The sequence below is a fragment of the Phaethon lepturus genome, unplaced genomic scaffold (assembly GCF_000687285.1).
Source record: "Phaethon lepturus isolate BGI_N335 unplaced genomic scaffold, ASM68728v1 scaffold10905, whole genome shotgun sequence".
Taxonomy (NCBI): Eukaryota; Metazoa; Chordata; class Aves; order Phaethontiformes; family Phaethontidae; genus Phaethon; species Phaethon lepturus.
In genome coordinates, this window is record NW_010542714.1 from 54,762 (window position 1) to 73,352 (window position 18,591).

Below are 18,591 nucleotides of genomic sequence, written 5' to 3' on the forward strand. Positions count from 1 at the left end.
GAATAGAGAACAGAAAAGCAGTCATTACCTAATGTAGGCATGTATTTCCAAGGCTTTTCTCAGTGTGCATCCATTGTTTCCCTTAAATTACTATTTCAAGTAATTTTCTGTGGACCCAAATCACAGTTCCTTCCACTTCAGAAAACTTTCGCAATGTCCACAGCCCAAGAGAGTACCTTTTCCCATAATTGTCTTCCAGTCAATCAAAATTAGGTCACTTGAACTATGCAAAACATACAGAACTTGATTCTCCACAGCCTTCTAGTTTGTAGCATCACTGACACCCAGATAAAAATGTGTGGAAAAGAAATACAATAAGCTACTGTTGATGTCACTGAGTAGGAGAATCCCAAGTTTTTAAACATTATTTGTACCACTTGGCATAAGTATAAAGGAAGACAAAAAGTTGTGGTCTTTAGAGAATCTATTGCAGTCTATGAAGAGTTGGTGTTTTGTTGTCTGAAAAGAACAAAGGAACTTTTTTGAGTAACTGTTTATTCTCTTTCACTTCCTGAATACATTTTATGCTGTGGTCTTTTGTGATATATTGGCAGTGGAACAGTTCCAGATAAGCCGCTGATATGTGATTAGGTTTTGTATAGTTATATTAGTTTTGTATGGTGTGTTTATTTCCGTTGGCACTGATTAAGCAATAATGATGCAGTGTGACAGGGAGCATCCACTGTCAGTGATCTCTGGCTGCAAAATCATTTTCAGTTAAGCTCTGCATGTGTGGGTTTTTGTTTTTTGTTTTTTTTCAGGTGAATCACATTTTGCAGTGAACCAGCAGCCTTTCCTCTACTTCCAAGTATTGTTCTTGACAGCACAGTTTGAAGCTGCAATTGCTTTTCTCTTCCGGACAGAGCGTTTGCGTTGTCATGCTGTTCATGTTGCATTGGTCCTGTTTGAGTTAAAATTGCTCCTGAAATCTTCTGGGCAGAGTGCACAGCTATGTAAGTCCTGCACATAGTAAATGCGCAAAAAAGGAATATATTCTGAGCCCTTAGAGCACCCTTTAGACACTGTAGGTCTATGTAATTGGTCAAACAAGCAGCATTTATTAGAACAATCTCCTAAAAATTAATTGTTTTAGTTGCATTAGAGCTCTGGATCGTGGCTCTGACTAATTTGAGATGAAGATCAGAGCAATGTTTCCTGGCATTAGATTCACTGATAGCGTTGTTTCTGACACTGCAGTAAGCCATGAAGCTGGTGACCCTCCTGGTGTCAGGCGTCTAAATTTTGTGCGGCTTTTGATGCTTTACACACGTAAGTTTGAATCAACAGATCCAAGGGAAGCTCTTCAGTATTTTTACTTTCTCAGGTAGGAGCTAATATATGTCTCTATATTTTCTCCGAGTTACTACTGCTTAATTATTCTTACCTGGGAAGTCCTCAGAAACAGGACTACCTTCCTCCTTCCCTTTCTTTTGTAGGAATGAGAAGGACAGCCAAGGAGAGAATATGTTCTTGCGTTGCGTTAGTGAACTAGTAATTGAAAGCAGAGAGGTATGTTTGCCCATGTTTTGCCTTCCTCAATTAAACTGAAATTCATTTCTTCATTCAAATCTTTATTAGGCAGGACAGTCTTAAACAGTTGTTTACTCTTTCTGCCTGATGCAGACCTAGATGATGGGAGATCTCGCAACAACCATGTGTTTAAGCTATTCAATCACATCTTTTTGCCCGTTACTTATATACAAATAATTTTGACATTGGTCACTGTTTTTCATTCATCCATGACTGCATCTTTGTACTTACAACTAGTAAAAACATTGTGAAATATATGCAATTTATCTCTCTCTTTTTGTTTCGTTTTTTCCTTACTTTACATCTGTGTGGATATAGTTTGATATGATTCTTGGAAAGCTGGAAAATGATGGTAGTAGAAAGGTGAGTTGATATTTATATTTTACATTAAAAGTAGAAACTGTGTGATTTCCAAAGTAGTCATGAGGCTATCTTGCTTTACTTTATTTTTCACTAGCCAAATTATTACTGTGTTTGAACAGGTACAAGTTGTCCAAGTATTAGATTCTTTTACAGAATAATCTATGACCTGCCCTAACAGAAGGCAGGTCGGGAACCACAGGGCAAACTATGTCCCTGTAGACAGCCGATGTAACTAAAGAAACAAGTGGCATCGGGTAACTTCAGTGAGGTCAGAATTTCATCTTTATGGTAGGAAATGTAATTTAGTACATGTTAGTAAAAGTGGCTTGCTTGTAAGTGGGTGTGAGATTGTTCTGTTAACCGAGGTGTGCATGTGAAAACGATCTATGTGACGCTACTCTCATTCACCTCAGAGGAGGAATGTATTGCAGCCCATTAAAAATTCTTGTAATTAAGGGAGCAAGGGCTAACAGACCACAGGCATAGCCACAAGTGATCTGTCTTCTCCATATAGATGAGGGTAAGTATTCGATCAAAGATGAGCCATTTTTAGTTGTGATGCATCTTGCTCCTGCTGTAAGAGCAGTAATCTAAAAGTAAAATGCAAGCTTACACAGTCAGAAGATAAAGGAAACCTTAAGGTTTCACCTGAAAAGACGAGAGTGCATGCAAATGATTAAAATTTGAGATAATGAAGTCTTTCTGTTCGCTGCAGAAGCTTGGGCAGTTTTCTGTGTAAAGCAGACTCCAGAATTGTTTAAATCTTAATTTTAAGATTAGAGCTCATACTACAATCATTGCTGCTGAGACCAAAAAAAAAGAAAAAAGAAAGAAAAGAAGTTATTTCTGGCAGGATTTTCTTTTAGATGTTCTTGTTCTGTCAGTTTAAAAGCAGTGAGATAGCACACATGAGAGCAAGGTAACTCGGTAATCTTTACAAATATTTTTTCATTTTACAGTTTTTTGTAAGATAGATAGCTTTTAAATTATACCATTAGTGGTGAATCCTGTTTTACTGACTTTTACTCAATTACTTTTAAATGTAAGTGTATTCTTGTGTTTCTTTGGTGTGAAACAAGCAATCTTAGTTTTAAAATAAATTCTTCTAGATGTCATAGTTGTATTTTTACCTCCTCAACTACAGTAAAATCCATTCCAGATACCATTGACTCTTTCCTCTCTTTTATTCTACTTGTGTTTATTGTTTCTTTTAAAATTCTTGTCACCCTTTCATTTATCTGTGTAAGATTTCAGTTGCAACTTGTCATGGCAATATACACAAACAGCATCCCTGGAGACCTTGGCATGTCGTATGCTGAAGTCTTCTGTGTTTTCTTCTCCTCTGTAATGTGTCATCAGCAATTAAAATAATTTAAAATGTGACCTGTTATCTGGGTCATTTTGAATGACTTCGAAGACACAGATGTCTCAGTGCCGACTCTGTTTTGGAGAAAGTCTCTCTCACAAGAGCTCTTTCTATTTTTAACGTGTCCCTTTTGCACATTCCCATGGAAATGTACAGGCCATTCTAATCATAATCCAACATGTAAAATATTTATTGCCTTGACAGAATGTTCAGGAGTTATTAAGCATTCTGATTTCTCTCCTCTTTTCTCTCATTTTTGTTTCACCTCGTTAGCCTGGAGTGATAGACAAGTTTACAAGTGACACAAAACCCATTATTAACAAAGTGGCTTCTGCAGCAGAAAATAAAGGATTGTTCGAAGAAGCTGCAAAACTCTATGACCTTGCAAAGGTAAATATCTTCTATGTGCTGCCTTAAATATGTACCTGATTCATCATTTTTTTTCCAAACATTCTCCCTGTGATTAGGAGGTTAAATTTCATCTTGGAGATTGAATTGCCCTTATTCAAGCAGATTATTTCTGCTGCTGTTAAAGCAGAGCCATTGGCTGCATGGAGAGGGGTTTCAGTGAGCAAACCCAGATGGATTGCACTGCAACCAATTCTGATTTAAGACAGCTGGTTCTTGATTAAAGTGGTCTTTTGAAGAGATTGCCCCATGCATGATTTTATTCTGGCTAGGGAGTTTGCTCTTCCATTTTCATAGATGTTGAATTGAAGTCTAAAATAGTTGGGCTTTTTATAGTGAGTACTCTTGTTTCCTTTTGAAATATATTTGAAATAAAAGTGGATACAACCATAGCCACTGTTTTAGAGGAAAACTAGGGGAAAATACTCTTACACGTGAGCCAGCAGCATTATGTTGCTGTCCTGGTTTCAGCCAGGATAGAGTTAATTTTCTTTATAGAAGCTAGTGTGAGGCTATGTGTTGGATTTGGCATGAGAAAATGTTGATAATGTCCTGATGTTTTGAGTTGTTGCTGAGCAGTCAAGGACAGTCCAGCTTCTCCTGCTGGCCTGACAGCGAGCAGGCTGGGGGTGCATGGGAAGCTGGGAGGGGACACAGCCGGGACAGCTGGCCCAGGCTGGCCAAAGGGATATTCCATACCATACGACGTCATGCTCAGTATAGAAAGCTGGGACGAAGAAGGAGGAAGGGGTGGAGGGACGTTCGGAGTTACAGCGTCTGTCTTCCCAAGAAACCATTCCACGTGACGGAGCCCTGCTTCCCTGGAGATGGCTGAACCCCTGCCTGCCCATGGGGAGCAGTGAACCAGTCCCTTGTTTTGCTTTGCTTGTGTGTGCGGCTTTGCTTTACCTATTAAACTGTCTTTATCTCAAACCATGAGTTTCCTCCCTTTTACTCTTCTGATTCTCTCCCCCGTCCCACCATGGGGGAGTGAGCGAGCGGCTGCGTGGTGTGTAGTTGCCAGCTGGGGCTAAACCACGACAGTTGCTCATAGCTAATATGATCGTGAGTCTTTATGGGAGGGAGGCATCTCTGAGTTTGCATTAGGCACCACTGCATGAGACCTTTCTGCATTTGCAATGAGATCAAAACACTAAGTCCCATCGTGCTTTTTTTATTTGTGTGTAACTCTAATGCCAACAGAACCCTGACAAAGTTTTGGAACTGATGAACAAGCTCCTCAGTCCCGTCGTTCCCCAGATTGGCACTCCCCAGTCGAACAAAGAGCGGAAAAGAACATGGCCCATGCCATTGCTGAGAGGTAAGAAAAGAGGGAAGGACTAGGTGATTCACCTGGACCTGACCTGGGACTCTCAGTTCAGTGGGTGTTAGTTCCTGACTTTGTATCTTCTGGCTGGACTGTGGCATCCACAGCTGTGTATTCAGGAAGACAGAGAAGAGGTCAGAATTTACTCCGTCCTGTTCGTGATGGCTTGCAGTACTGAAACCAGATATGTAATCTTCAGGGGCAGGTCAGGTAAATTTGGCAAGAAGCTTTATCCGTAGGTGAATCAGGAAATTGAGGGAATTGCAGGATTGCCAACTGGAAAAAGGAGTCTATTAAGGAGCAATAAATATAATGAATTGTATGTCTTAGATTATTTTTAAAGCAAAATGTAACAGTTGCAGAATCATTGCATGCAACTTGCTTGTTTGAAATAGTATTGAGAGTGCGCTACAAAACCAGTAATTCTGCATTGTAACAGCAGAGCGGCGAGTTCAGTGCCTGCCTGAAAACTTTATTTCACTGCTGCTTTAATGAAAGCTAAAAAGGGAACATTTAAGCTGAGGTGTGTTTATGGCTAATGTAACTGGCGGACCTCATTTCCACAGCCCGTTACTTTAAGAAAGTGCCATGTGGTGTTTAGAAGAGAGAGAGAAATGGAAGTGACCGAAAGGAATGTCACCTGCAGTGTTGGTGTGCTAATTAGGATATGTATTTGAGAGACATCAGTGCTCAAGATTCATTAGCAGCTAGTAGTTAGGAGTAACCTGCTTCTGAAAGGTTGTTTTGATCCGTAAGAGCGCGCTAAATATTACTGTTCAATAATGCCACTTTACAGCCGCAAACCTTCATGATTGCAAAGCCAGAACACTTCTGATTAGTTCATCATCTTGCCAGTTAAATGTAATACAGGGCTTTTCTTTAGGTGCCGTACTGCAGGCAGTACTGTAGCGATGCAGCTTTCCTCCTGTGTGTTCTTGTGATGTTTTTGGGACAGGGGAGACGCTCAACAGAAATGGCCAAGAGGCTATCTGGCTTCCTCCTCTGCAGCAGCATGGTGTGTACCATGCACTTGACCACTCTTACTATTACCTTGAGGAAGGAGCTCCTTTCTGACCTTGTGCTGTTGGGAGCGAGAGCAGACAGCCCTTAAACTCATCTCCTAGCAAGCGTAGCTAGAGAGAGCATGCAGAAGCACCTAATCCATTTTAAAGTCTTAACTTCTTGCCTGAAGCAGCCAGTTGTGCTGGAGAATTGTCCGCTGTAAAACAGCGTGTTAAACGTGCTTGTACAGTGCTTGCCTTGCAGGTCTCTGGTTTCTGTCACTGTTTTCCCCACGAATATGGGAAGTACAATCATTTAAAAGGGAACACATGCTGGATTTGATAGAAGACTAAAAGTGAATAACAGTATATAAAGCAAAAAGCCACAACCTGTGAAAATTCTGCCTCCTTCTTAAGGACAATTGAGGCTGTGCTTTGTTAGATGCCTTCTGTCCTTGTGCTTGATGTCTCCACTTCCAAGAATTGCAAGTGGATGCTTATAAATGGTTGCCATTTTGCACAATAAAATTGTAAAACAATTTCTTTCAGGTACAAAGCTCAGGGGATAAGTGCAAAGAAATCCATTGACTCCACGTTCTATCTTCTGCTAGACTTAATCACGTTTTTCGATGAATATCACGCTGGTCACATTGACAGGGCCTTTGATGTAAGTTTCAAGAGTTCTGTTTGAAGTGCAGCCTTCCTAATGCCCTTGAAAGCCCAGAATGTCTCAAATAACATCACTTAGTGTAAAAAATTATATTTGATGAGTTAGAAGGTGCTGCAATGCTATAGGAATTCAAAAATGTGTTTCTTTCCTGTTGCTCGATAATCAAGGAGGTCTTTCTGGAGCTATTTTGTAGTCATTGAACAAAATAGTTCTGCTGCTCAACAAAGTGAAGAGATAAACCACTAAATAACAATGAAATGATTTCTCTTGAATCAGGAGCATTTCATTAACACTTCAAAAATATAGTTTATTAGTATTCAGTACATAGAACATTGATTATCTACCCTGACTCCCGTTTTTCTTTTTGAAGATTATTGAGCGCCTAAAGCTTGTACCTCTTAGCCAAGATTGCGTAGAGGAGAGAGTCGCTGCCTTCCGGAATTTCAGCGATGAAGTAAGTAATGTCTCTTGGTTCTAGCTTCCAAAAGCCTTTTGCTTTGTTAAAAGGATTTGAAAACCTTGTCATCTCATTATTCTTATTCTTTAATGGGGAAATAGGATGTAATTGTTTTGCATTCATACAAGTAGACTCTTGGCTTGCAACTTTTTCTCCTCGGTGCCGTTCTTTGGAGCGCTAGAATTCCCTGCCCAGAAATCCTGTCTCCATTTTGCAGAAGGCGTCTGCAGATCTGAATCTTTCTGAATTTACTGAGTTTGATTCAAGAATTTAGAATATTGAGAACTTTGAACTGTGCTGCTGTGTTAGTTCTTCCATGCTCTTTGTAGGTTCTTGTGTTTCCTTCCCTCTGATTAGAGGAGCTCAGGTATTTGGCTATTAGCAGATGCAGCATGTGAAGCTTAACAGAAGTCTGTTATTGCTCTTGAACTGTTTTAACTGGAGGGTAATGCTTCTCTTTTAGACAGTGTTTCTGTGTATTTGGGTGCTTTGGAGTTTTTTTGTTTGTATTCAGGGACTTTGGGTTTTATCTGAACTGTTGCTGTCAAATATAAAGGTGCAGCCATTATGCATGTCTGTCCCAAAACTCTGTAATGCTTTTTGCCAGATGATGCAGTTGTGGCAGAGGTAACCATTACATGTATGACTGTTATATGAGTAAATATCAACCATTGCTATCATTGCTTGGTTTTCTGATGTCGTATAGCAAAGGTAATGATTCCGTCAACCTGCTCTTCATTACAATATATCTTTTCTTTTTCCCCTTTTTTGTGTAGATCAGACACAATTTATCTGAGGTCCTGCTTGCAACCATGAATATTCTATTCACCCAGTATAAGAGGATGAAAGGCACAAGCCCAGCCACTCCTGCCAGACCCCAGCGGGTAATGGAAGACAGAGATTCGGTAAGACTGTAATCCTCTCTGGCCGACAAGTTTTCCTACTTCCTTTACCCCTGATTTCAAGGGATTGGGCTTCAAATAACTGTGAATCTCAAATGGTCTTTGCTTTTGACTTGCTCAGTTACTTAGAGTCTTGGACTATTCAGCTCGCGCAGTTGCTTAGTCTTGAGACTAGTCTCTTATAACTTCAGCTTTGTGTAAAGAAAGGATATTGCTCTAAACAGCATTGAGCTAATTAGGATATATTACACTATATATCCACCTAGCAAGAGAAAACAAGTGTTCAGTTTGCTTCTTGGTGGAATCTTAAATAGAACGGATGTGGACAGTGCAGTGTCTTTAGGATGGTTGCTGTTGCTGCCTCGACAATTGAGCTGTTGTTTTTCAAGAACCTGATCTCGACTCCATTTTATTTGAGTTCATGCAAAACTGATATCTGGTGGAAAGGCTTTCCTTGAGGCCTCTTCTCGACATGCTTCTGTAGGGATGTGGGCCGACACTTTCAAAGCGTCCTTGGGCAACACACCAAGAGATGCTCAAGTAGATTTGCTTGATGAATGGCTGTAGCAGTTTGCTGGTGGTGTTTGCTGCCCCTGCAGCAGAGTGGGCAGCTTCCAGGTGTGGTGGTGCTTGGTCTGGCTGCCTTGTTTAAATGGCTGACAACAGCGGGTTTGACTTCACCGCTAGAGCTGGTGCTGAAGCGTTTCCCCCATCCACTGATAGGAGCCTACGCCTTCCACAAGCCCCAAAATAGGCGCCACTTGAAGGGCGCAGCCAGATTTGCGGGCACTCACCTGTCAACATGCTGTGTTCAGCAGAAAGGTTCTCTGCTTAGCTGTCATCAGGTCTGGTCTTGTAGTTCTCATTAACTTAAAGCTGCCACAGGCACTTGAAAAGCAAGGCTGAATCACTCATCCCATCTTACAGATTAGGAGATAAATATCAACTCCTTTTGAGAATGAAAACCAACTTGGGCCACAGCCAGCTTTGTTTCAGGCTTTAGTCACCTGCAAAAGTGCCTTTGATCTGTAAATTGCGATATTGGTAAAAGTCTTAGTAGCTTTTTTAAATTACATCAGAAGGTGAAAGGCTCAAGTAATGATACAGCTTTTGTCTTTGGGGTACAGTCTGTGTGTGAGCTATGGGATCCTGCCTTGCCAGCTACGCTGGTACTCTAGATCGGCAACACTGGAGAAGGATGCATGCTGTTTGGGATTCTCCCACCTTAAGTTCTGCACCTGCGAAGAAGAACCAGGCTAACGCAATCTGTTACCCGCTCTGTGTGTTCACAAGGTTGGCACTGAGCAAACAGCCTTAGCTCCTTGCTTTCCAAGTGAGCTGTTTATTTTGGTTTCGTGATTTCAGTTTTGTGCCTTATGTAGAAGCATTTACCACCTCCATAGGGGTGTAATGCTGTCAGGTGTCATCTCAGTATGAATATCGTGACCGTGGCCAACCAAAGATGATTGGGCCGATGGTGATGGGATCCGCAACTTTGCTGGCAGGAGTTTGTGTAGAAGGAAGCTACCATGACATCGTATCATATCAACAGCATGCTCAGTGTGAGCATGCTTCATAAACGTGCTCTGCACTATCATGCTGTTAAAGTTGTGGAGATCAGTTGATGATGTACTTTGCTAAAAACCCTTGAAAGTTTTCTTTTTTTTTTTTTTTAGGCTTCAAATTGTGTTAATCAAGCTTCTGGCCTTGTGGTGGTATCTCATGGCAGCAGGGTATCAGTGGTGTCAGAGACACAGGGTTTCCGAGTCGTGGATCTCTGTCTGCCGTGTGCAATAAAAGCTGTGCTTAACCATCAGAGGGGACAAGTGCCTGCTGTCTCTGCAGTCAGGGAGGTGATAAAGAGAATAGCTATGTGGCTGTAATGTGAGAAGGGAGCGTAAATCTGCTAACTTAGGGTTAGCTAGAGAGAAAAAAATCTACAGCCCTGTAGCTCCCGGCTGCCTAAAGATCTGCATGCGCAGAAGAATACCAGGAACGGGCACACGGAAGGTAGGGCAAGAATAGCTCTAGCCCGTGTTCCCCTTTTTTCTTACCCTGAAGAATTTCCCGCAAGACTGCGGGAGCAGGGAATCTATATCGCTGCAGTTTTCTTGTCTGGGAAGCAACTTGGGGGATTTTAGTGGTGGGAAGAAATGAGGGCATCTCAGATGTGAGGAGAGGGGTGTTTCTTCAGCAAAATCTCCCTGTTCACTTGAACAGAGATGGCAGATATGTGCTTCTGCAGGCTGTGCTTGGCAAGAATTTTTCTTTTGAACTTCCCTGGGAGAAAGGCAGCTTTTCCTTTTTCCACAGGGAAGCAAATTTTAGGGGAAATCGGGCTCTTCCAGAAGCTTTAACAATCTCAGTGTGTTGCCCAGCAGACAGTGCAAGCAAAAAGTGACCTTTCCTTGAATAGGTCTTTGAAATCCCTGGATTTTCTCTAGCTCCATTGGAGCAGAGAGGTTGAAATCCCTCGGTTCATCAGAAGAATTTGAAAACACAAGATAGTAGCTGTTCACAAGTCTGAGGCTTATTCCACATAACAGGGAACAGAGTCCCCCAGAGCAGGAACACACGGCTCTTGAATTTGCCCTCTGGTCTGCTGACCACCCTGAGCGGGATCCTCGGGGAGTAGAGGGGTTTTGTCAGGAACAATGTGGACCCGGCAGCAAGGGTAGGATGGAGAGGAATAGTACCTCTGGAGCCCCCTGAACCCAGTAATGCTCTCTGCTAGAATGTCTCCTGTCCCCTGTGGGAGATGAAATGGGCTTTATTTAGAAATGATCAGGTTTGGAGTCGGAGCTGGAGTTTTATGCATTTTGTTTATTTCAGAATTAAATTACCTAAGCTGTGTTTTGAGTCTCTTATTTTTTTAATGTATATACATTAATTAGTTTTGGGAATGAGGGAGCAAAGTCCTGTCCCACTTGGCCTGATCCATTTTGTCAGATTTCAGGCAGAGACTGCAGTGAGCCCGGACTGCAGTGCCAGAAACCATGGCTGCAGTGACAGCCCTGACCCAGATGCCATGAGGGCATGACAGCAATGTCATATGCTCCCCGCCCCGATCCGGGGTGGCGAACTCTCTAGAGCAGCCCAAGGGCATTATCTTGGCAGCAAAATTAGGTCATGAAAGGAATGGAATTCTTCTTTTAATTTATTTATTTGTGGTCTTATTTTAAATTGCAAGGACTCTAACATTCACTAAGTAATTACAGCCAATAGAACATCTAGACCTCCAGGCCGCTCTTAACCTCTGCAAACTTCTGTTCCTTCTTCCTGAAGTATTGCAATCTATCATGTTTTGATTTTAAAAATAGACCAGCTCTAGTGTCATTGCTGGCAAAAAGGTAAAGGGAACAACAACTCGCACTGCTCCTCAGCCTTTCTTAGTCACAGTGAGAGTTTTTCCTCTTAATATTTTCATTCCAACGAGTCGTACACCCTGACATGCTTTTTTTTCACCTGTCACCTGTTTTGACCTCCACTGAAAAGTAGCAGGTCAAACATAATTACACGACCTCGCTGTGTAACATGTGGAAGAAGACTAGAAGTGTTGACTGTGACTGGAACTGAACGAGTAATTTCCAGGCCGCCTTGTTAAGTAGCCAATGCCTTGGTGTTAACTAGGTGGTACCTTACAGCTGGGGGGAACTGTCCTGGGAGGTTTTAGCAGTTGGGCCACTCTCAGTTTTGCTGCCTACTCCGACGGCCCGCTGATGTGCTGTGCTGGCTGTGCCCTTTGCAGTTCCAGGTAGTCATCCGTCCAGCCAGACTGGAATACAGCGCAAGATGGGAACTCTGCTCTGTGTTTCAGCCAGGCCACTGGGCTTTGTAGACAGTCACGGTTTTCCTTCAGACAGGAGAATGGAAACGGAAAATTAAATGGCTGTGATCTCAGTGCTAAATAAAACTTACTTTCCTGCCCTGTGTGTAAAGTTGACGGTTCTTTGCACAGCTGAAGCAGTAGCATTTAGACAATGGCTTGAAACAAACAGATGAGCATCTTGGCTTTTCCATTATCAGCTTCCAAAGCTCTTCTGCCGCCATTGAACAACCGGCTGGTTGAACATCACCCTGGAAAAGGGGTAGAATTTCCCAGATGGGCATCGGGGATGGCGTTTATAACTGTTCCCAGCTATGTCATGGGCTTCGGTCGCTTCTCAGTTTGTAAGTTCCTGCTGTCAGGCTTACCATCCACGTGCCCACAGCAACCAAAGCTGCTTCAGCTTTCCCTGCAGTCAGTAGATTAAAGGAAGATTTGAACAGTGGGATTTTCTAGTACAGTAATTTAGAGATGCTTAATATTTAATAAAAAAAACACTGTGAGCAATCAAAACAATCAGTCTGCACAGTTTCCCATAAAGGATCGGGCTTTCTGTATTCTCCTGACCTCTACCAGTTAGCAGGATGATTTTCCTTTTAATTTACTAATAGTTTTAACAAATTAAATCATTCCTGAATCCCTTCAGCTGTTATGTAGCCTTCTGGTGTGCAGGAAGGAGTTTGGTTGCTTTGGGCAAAGGTCTCTGAATGTACTCGATACATCTGCTTTCATTGTGTTAGGGAATGAAGAGCCTTTAAGGTTGTCGGTGATGCTGGAGACCTCCAGGTGCATGTGGCACCGCTGGTTTGTTTCTAGGGCTTCTGCTTTGAAAATGTTAATGCTGCATTTCCACAGGGCCAACTTTGTATTTTGCAAGGTGAGAAAGAATTCTGCTGCCCTGGGAAAACCCACTTCATGCAGAAATTACGAGATTGCTGCAGTACAGCAATGCCCCACATTGTTGAAAATGCTTTTTTGTTGGCTAATTTTAAGTAAATGGAGTGGGGTTTTTTTAAGCAAAATGGTAACTCGACATGATTTTAATGTTTGGAAAAGGAAATAATTGGATTTCCCTCCAAACGCAGATACACATTATCCAGAGAGCTGCTCTGAGAAATAAAGATTACATTTGCTTGTTTGAAAAGGCAAGTGTTTAACTCATGTCTCAGCTTTCATTGTGAGGGTTTTTTGATATTAAAGTAACTATACTTTCTTTTTTTTTTTTTTTAGCAACTTCGATCTCAGGCTCGTGCACTGATAACGTTTGCTGGAATGATCCCTTACAGAACATCGGGAGACACGAATGCAAGACTGGTGCAGATGGAGGTCCTTATGAATTAGCAGAGAAGCTTTTACGTAGGGTTGCAGCAACCTGTGCCCATCTTTAGTACGTTCAGAGGGTGGGACCAGGATCATTTTGTATTCTGTATTTTTGTTGATGGAAATAAATTTCTTTGATTTCTATTTGTTTTTGACATTTTCATTTTCACTGATTTTTGCCGTTTTATGTTCTTATTAATTTTATTTTAAATTGGTTTATATTTAGAAAATTATTCTTAATTATTTAATGGGCTATGCAGAGAAGGAAGTCATAGCTTGGCAGTAGGGAGGTGAGCAAGCAATTCTATAGCAGAAGAGGAAGTGGAGAAGAAAACTTTGATTTTAATGCTTGCTGAACGTACAGCTTGGAAATGTTAGACGTTTTTGTTTTCTGAATGCATGTTAAATATTGAAAATCTGTTTATGATACACCACACACGTGACACACTACTGTCAGTCCCTAACGTTGACTTGTGTGGTGTATGTTTTTATGCGGTGCCGATGAGCTCTGTGTGCTGCAGAGACTCTTTTACGCTTAACGAGGTTTAAACTCTTGGCTCTGTGTCTCAGATGTACACGGCTCTGCAAATCCTGGAGCTCCGCTGAAGCCTTTGTAGGAGCTGCTGGGATTGGAAACGGGCATAGTTTCGTAGGAGAGACTTTTTGTGATCGATACGTGAGTTTTTAGCCAGTTGCATTCACAATGATCCCATGTAGAGTTCACCAGAACAAGCGAGGAAGCTGTGACCAGAGAAGTCCGAGTGTATGCGTTGGGCGTGGGTGGATATTACTGCTGGTTTAGTGGGAAACCTGAGCCCCACTGACGCGAGGGGTGTTAAAAAATGCTCAGCTTTAAATGTTTTGAGCTACAATTAAATTGGTGTGAAAGCCCAGGGAGCATGTTATAGTATAAGCTTTTTTCTTTAATATAGCTGCCTATCTTTGAAATGAAATGGGAGGAACATTGGTGGTTACTCCTATTGCTCCCTGCAACATGCCTTTCTGCACTGCTGCTGTCTTGCCCTCATGTCGTTTGTGTTACTGGGATATGGAGAACATGTGTGGTTCTGGATGCAGAACAGGCAACAAGACTTTGCAGGGGCTGATTTCAGCCTTTGCATGTTAATAGCTCTCGTGGGAGAGAATTAATCTCCATTTCACAATGCCTGCGTTTAATGGCATAGAAGGATATTTGACTGACTTGATGACAATTGCCTAATTGCTTTTTCCACCAGAAGTGTTGGCATAAATTTTGTCAACCTTTTGGGACAGGGAGCAAAGGGATGGCGTGCCAAGCCACCCAAAACCATGTGTCTCAGCATTAGCAAACTGGCTGCTGGGGCTCCCGGCCGATACAGGTAGGGATTGTGTGTGGCACTGGGTGGTCCTGTGACGTGTCCAGGATTGCTTCAGCTGAAGGCTGAGAGACACCTGGACATCACCCTGCAAGCAACGGGGCTTTGGTGAGTTACCAAGGAGTTATTTGGGCTGGGGGTGGTGCAACTGAATTGCCTAACAAAATGTCAACAGGAGAGTGTGGAAGGCTTTATTAGGTTATTAACGTGTCTGGCATATTCATGTGTGAATGCTTCTTGGTATGCCTCAGGTGAAAATGCATCCAATGCCCTAGAGAGCAGCTTACCAAAGAGTAGGTGGCAGAGCAAGGTGTCTTTCTTGACACTTGCGCAGGGTGCCGGTGGGACCAGGACTGCCCCACGTACGGTCCTGCACGGTAAACCCTGCTCCCGTGCTTTTCCTGCTGGCGCTCAGCCCCTGTCCCTAGTTACTCCTAACATCAAACCACCTCACGTACAGAGAGGCTGGCGAGTCTGTACCTGTCCTCAGGCAACCACTGACCCGAGCCAGAGAGGGGCAGCGTCTGCCGGAGCCTATATTTGGGAAGGGTGAAGGCCACCTTCCCCGCTGTAATTCCCTCTGCCCCTTCCACCCATCACACAGCGACTGAAGTCCTTTGGGGCTCAGCTCTTACCGCTGCCATTTGCAGCACCTTGTTCTCCTGTCTTTTGCCTGTCCCCTGCTCAGCTGAGCTATCATGCTGCCTCACCGGCGTGTTTCTGATGTCAAACGTTGAACCTGGGGACCTTTTTAAAACAGCAAGTTACCCTTTTTCTGTTTGCCCTTTGAGGATGGCTGTAGTAGGTGCTTGCCAGTGCTTCTCAGCCTTCATGGGTGTTAATAAAAGAGAAAATTGATGGCTGTGTGTAGTTTGCTCCCTCTGTGCTCAGTGGTTGTGATTCCAGGCTCTGGTCCCTTCTAAGCTAAGCGGAAACTGAAATATTTCGTACTTTGGAAAAGCCAAGGTGGTCTTTCTCTGGTGCACAGACAGAGGACACAAACCTCAGGGAGTCAGAGCCCTGGGACTAGCCCTAGAAAGTTAAGGCCAGCCCTGTTTTGGACAAGACATGAGATGATGTGGGTATAACAGAAAGTGCCACAGGCAATTAAATTATTTCTTGCTGATCGCCCTGTGATTTCTTCTTGCTCCTGTGCAGGTTGTGAATGTTGCAGCCCATCCGTCTTCCCACATTCCCGAGAGCGGTGGGTTCCAGCTCCATGCCGAGGCTTGGCTTTGGCAAACCTGTCTCTCCTCTGCACAACTTTAAGGGCTTTGCTGTATTGAGGTAGATGCTGACGCACGTACTGGCGCTTTGCTGAATAAGGCACCCCCGTGGTTTTCCAGATGTCGCTGGTTTCTCTCCACCTCACGTTTATTCTGCTGGAGAGAACAACCTGGTTCTGCTCCCTTGGGTTTCTGACCAGCAGACCTGCTGCTGCCGGAGCGAAGTTCATAACCCTTTGTACCTTCGCACTCAGAATGCGCAGGCTTAGCCTTGGTTTTCTAAACATTTCATCTGTTAGAAGGGCTTTTTGGGATGTCACTCCTGACGTTGTGTCTGGAGCAGCTTGCTCAAAGCTAGTGTCGCCCAGCGCTCCCTTTACAACAGAGAGTAATGCTCGCTTTTACAGCGTGGCACCGTCAAGGGCATAGTGAGAGCTCCCTCTGCGTGTCGCGCACAAAGGGCTTCCGCCTGCTTGGCCAGCCTCACACCGCTCAAACTGAAAATCGTGACAACGTGTGGCGTGACTGAGCAAGTTTATGCTTTGCCAGGCAGAGTTTGCAGCAGAGCTGCAGATGTTTATCCGAGCCGCATTTATTCTTAGTATAAACTGACAAATCTTCTCTAAGTCGGTGGAGCTTTACCGCTTTGTACAAGAAAAAAGTACAGGTGAATGCTGCAGATTAAATTTAGGATATTTCCATCTGCTTTTTCCTACTCCGGGACTGATGCTCAGCAGTAAAGATCCTCCAGGTGTAGATGAGAGGCATCCTAAGGGTGGCTCGCTGCTTGGAGTCAAATTCAGCTCATGCTTGTGTTGCTAGAGAAGATTTGAGGAAAGAGCGAAAAGGCGTTTGCCTTGGGAGCGTGTCACGTTCTGTCCCGGCATGGGGGCAACTGCAATGTGCAGGCGCATCCTGGTCCCGCTTTCCACGGTTCGCATGGCTCATCGGTAGTGAAACATCCACGAGTGCTGCGGTATCGGCATGGGAGCTCGGAATGCTTTATATTCTGCACGTCCTTCAAACGAGGTCTGAGTTGATGTGGTCTGGGTTTAAGGGGGAGTTGCAGGGGAAGCTAGAAGTACTTACTGTAAACTTCTGCCCCATGTTACCTGTCCAATGCGGGGGGAAAAAACCAAGTCAAAGCCCTGCCCAGGGGTTAACCGTGGGCTACTGGTAAAAACGAAACTGAGCTAATGGAAGATAACCAGCTCTTGTGAGAATTTAACAGGTGCTGACAACAGAAAACCTGCTGAACCGTGCCTCGAGGGCCCCTCCTAAGCACTGCCGTGGAGCTGGGGTCAGCAGGTCCTGTCTTCTCGGCTCTGTTTCTTCGGTCTTTGTGTGTTGGGTTTTTTGTTTTTGTTTTTCTACTCCCCCAACAACATTAATTCTTCGAAGTGTTTTCACAGGGGTGCCTGTGCTGTTGGCTCAGCTGATTGCCCAGTCGGCTTACTGCCTGCAGCCTGTGAGATACGTTCCTACTCCTCTGCCTTTTCTTGGATGTCCCTGCTGACTGCAGATGCTGCATCTCAATCCTGATTTTGTTTTGTTTTCCAGACGAATGCTAAAAGAGGTGGCTCCTCTGTTCTTCTAACGCCGCTGCACTTGGACCTTGTTCCTTGCAGGAGCCGAAGGAATTATCTTCAGAAAGAATGAATTTAATGATTTTGTTTGTTTCTGTTCTTGTTATGCTTTCAACACTTGTCTCCCCAAACTTAATAAGCCCCAGCCTCTCAAAGCAGCAAGCTGTTTTCTTTCCAGGCTGGAGTAAAGAAAGGGACGTTTTTAATTCCAGTTCTGTGTCCCTGGGGTGGGACAGCGCTCAAATACTGCCAGTGTTCATGTCCCTGTACTGGCATTTTTGTCCTGTTTCTGTCTGGGTCTAAAGTTGGAAGGGATGGAAGTACTGTCTGGAGGAGGATGGGAGGTGATCCCGTTTGCCCCGTTGGGTAAGGTTGCTGGCAGTGGCCTGAATAACCACCTATTTTTCTCTTCCCAGGCTTCCTTCCCTGCGGTGCCAAGAAATGAGTTCCGTTCCACGCAGCAGCTTTGCAGCGCTGAGCCCCTGTGTCGTTCACGTGGCTCGTGTCATCCAGGGCGGTAGGTTCCCTCTTCCACAGGGATGGAAACAGGACAATAAAACTTCATTGAAGTCAGAATATAGCACTTTGGCGAACTTTAAAAGAAGCCGTGTGTAAAGCATTGCACCATTCTCTGCCTAACTTGATTCGGGTTCGTTTGATGCATTTAATAGCCATAGTGGACCGGGGGAGCGGCTGGAAGCAAGGGGAAGCCCTGCAGAAGCAACGTGGCACCTCTTCGCTGCCTGAGCGGAGGGCTTGGAGGGACGTGCCACGGAGCTCTCCCTTCCTGCTCGCGGCTCCCAGCGCCGGACGGCCCCGGTATTGTTGCTGCAGCTGGTGTTGTGAATCAGGCCGACGACAAGCGCATCCTACTATCCGGCTATTTCACTACACCAGGGTTGCATCATACCACTCGCTTCGCTCTTCATCCGGCGTCTGGAGTCCTCCTGTCTCTCCTGGAGGTTCTTTGACCACGCTGTGTTTAAGAGACATTCCCCCTTTGCCTCCCTGTTTAAGAGACTCTGTGATTCGTGCTGGTTTGGGCGAGCACGTTTTTGATAAAAGCATGAGGTTCTAAAATAAAGCCATTTCTGCTGGGCGTGAGTCTGCTGCTGCATCTGTTGTGAGAGGAAGCTGGTGTCCCCCTTGCAGGAGGTTCCCATGAGGTGCTGGAGCGAGGCTTTTTCCTCGTCCCCATCTCACCCTTCGCCACCTTCGCGAGGCCGGGTAACGGTGCCCAGGCGTTACGAGCGG

The 18,591-nt window shown here is 44.0% G+C and overlaps 1 protein-coding gene across 1 annotated transcript in view; it reads left to right on the forward strand.

The window, feature by feature from the left end:
* Positions 1-13,314, forward strand: part of LOC104621600 (nuclear pore complex protein Nup93-like) — a 31,970-nt gene extending 18,656 nt beyond the window's left edge. The window contains 11 exon segments of the mRNA XM_010288125.1: positions 762-953; positions 1,198-1,324; positions 1,437-1,509; positions 1,849-1,893; positions 3,533-3,649; positions 4,871-4,955; positions 4,958-4,988; positions 6,545-6,662; positions 7,036-7,119; positions 7,899-8,027; positions 13,081-13,314. Coding sequence (XP_010286427.1) covers positions 762-953; positions 1,198-1,324; positions 1,437-1,509; positions 1,849-1,893; positions 3,533-3,649; positions 4,871-4,955; positions 4,958-4,988; positions 6,545-6,662; positions 7,036-7,119; positions 7,899-8,027; positions 13,081-13,191 — 1,112 coding nt within the window. The 3' untranslated portion in view covers positions 13,192-13,314.
* The last annotated feature ends 5,277 nt before the right edge of the window (positions 13,315-18,591 follow it).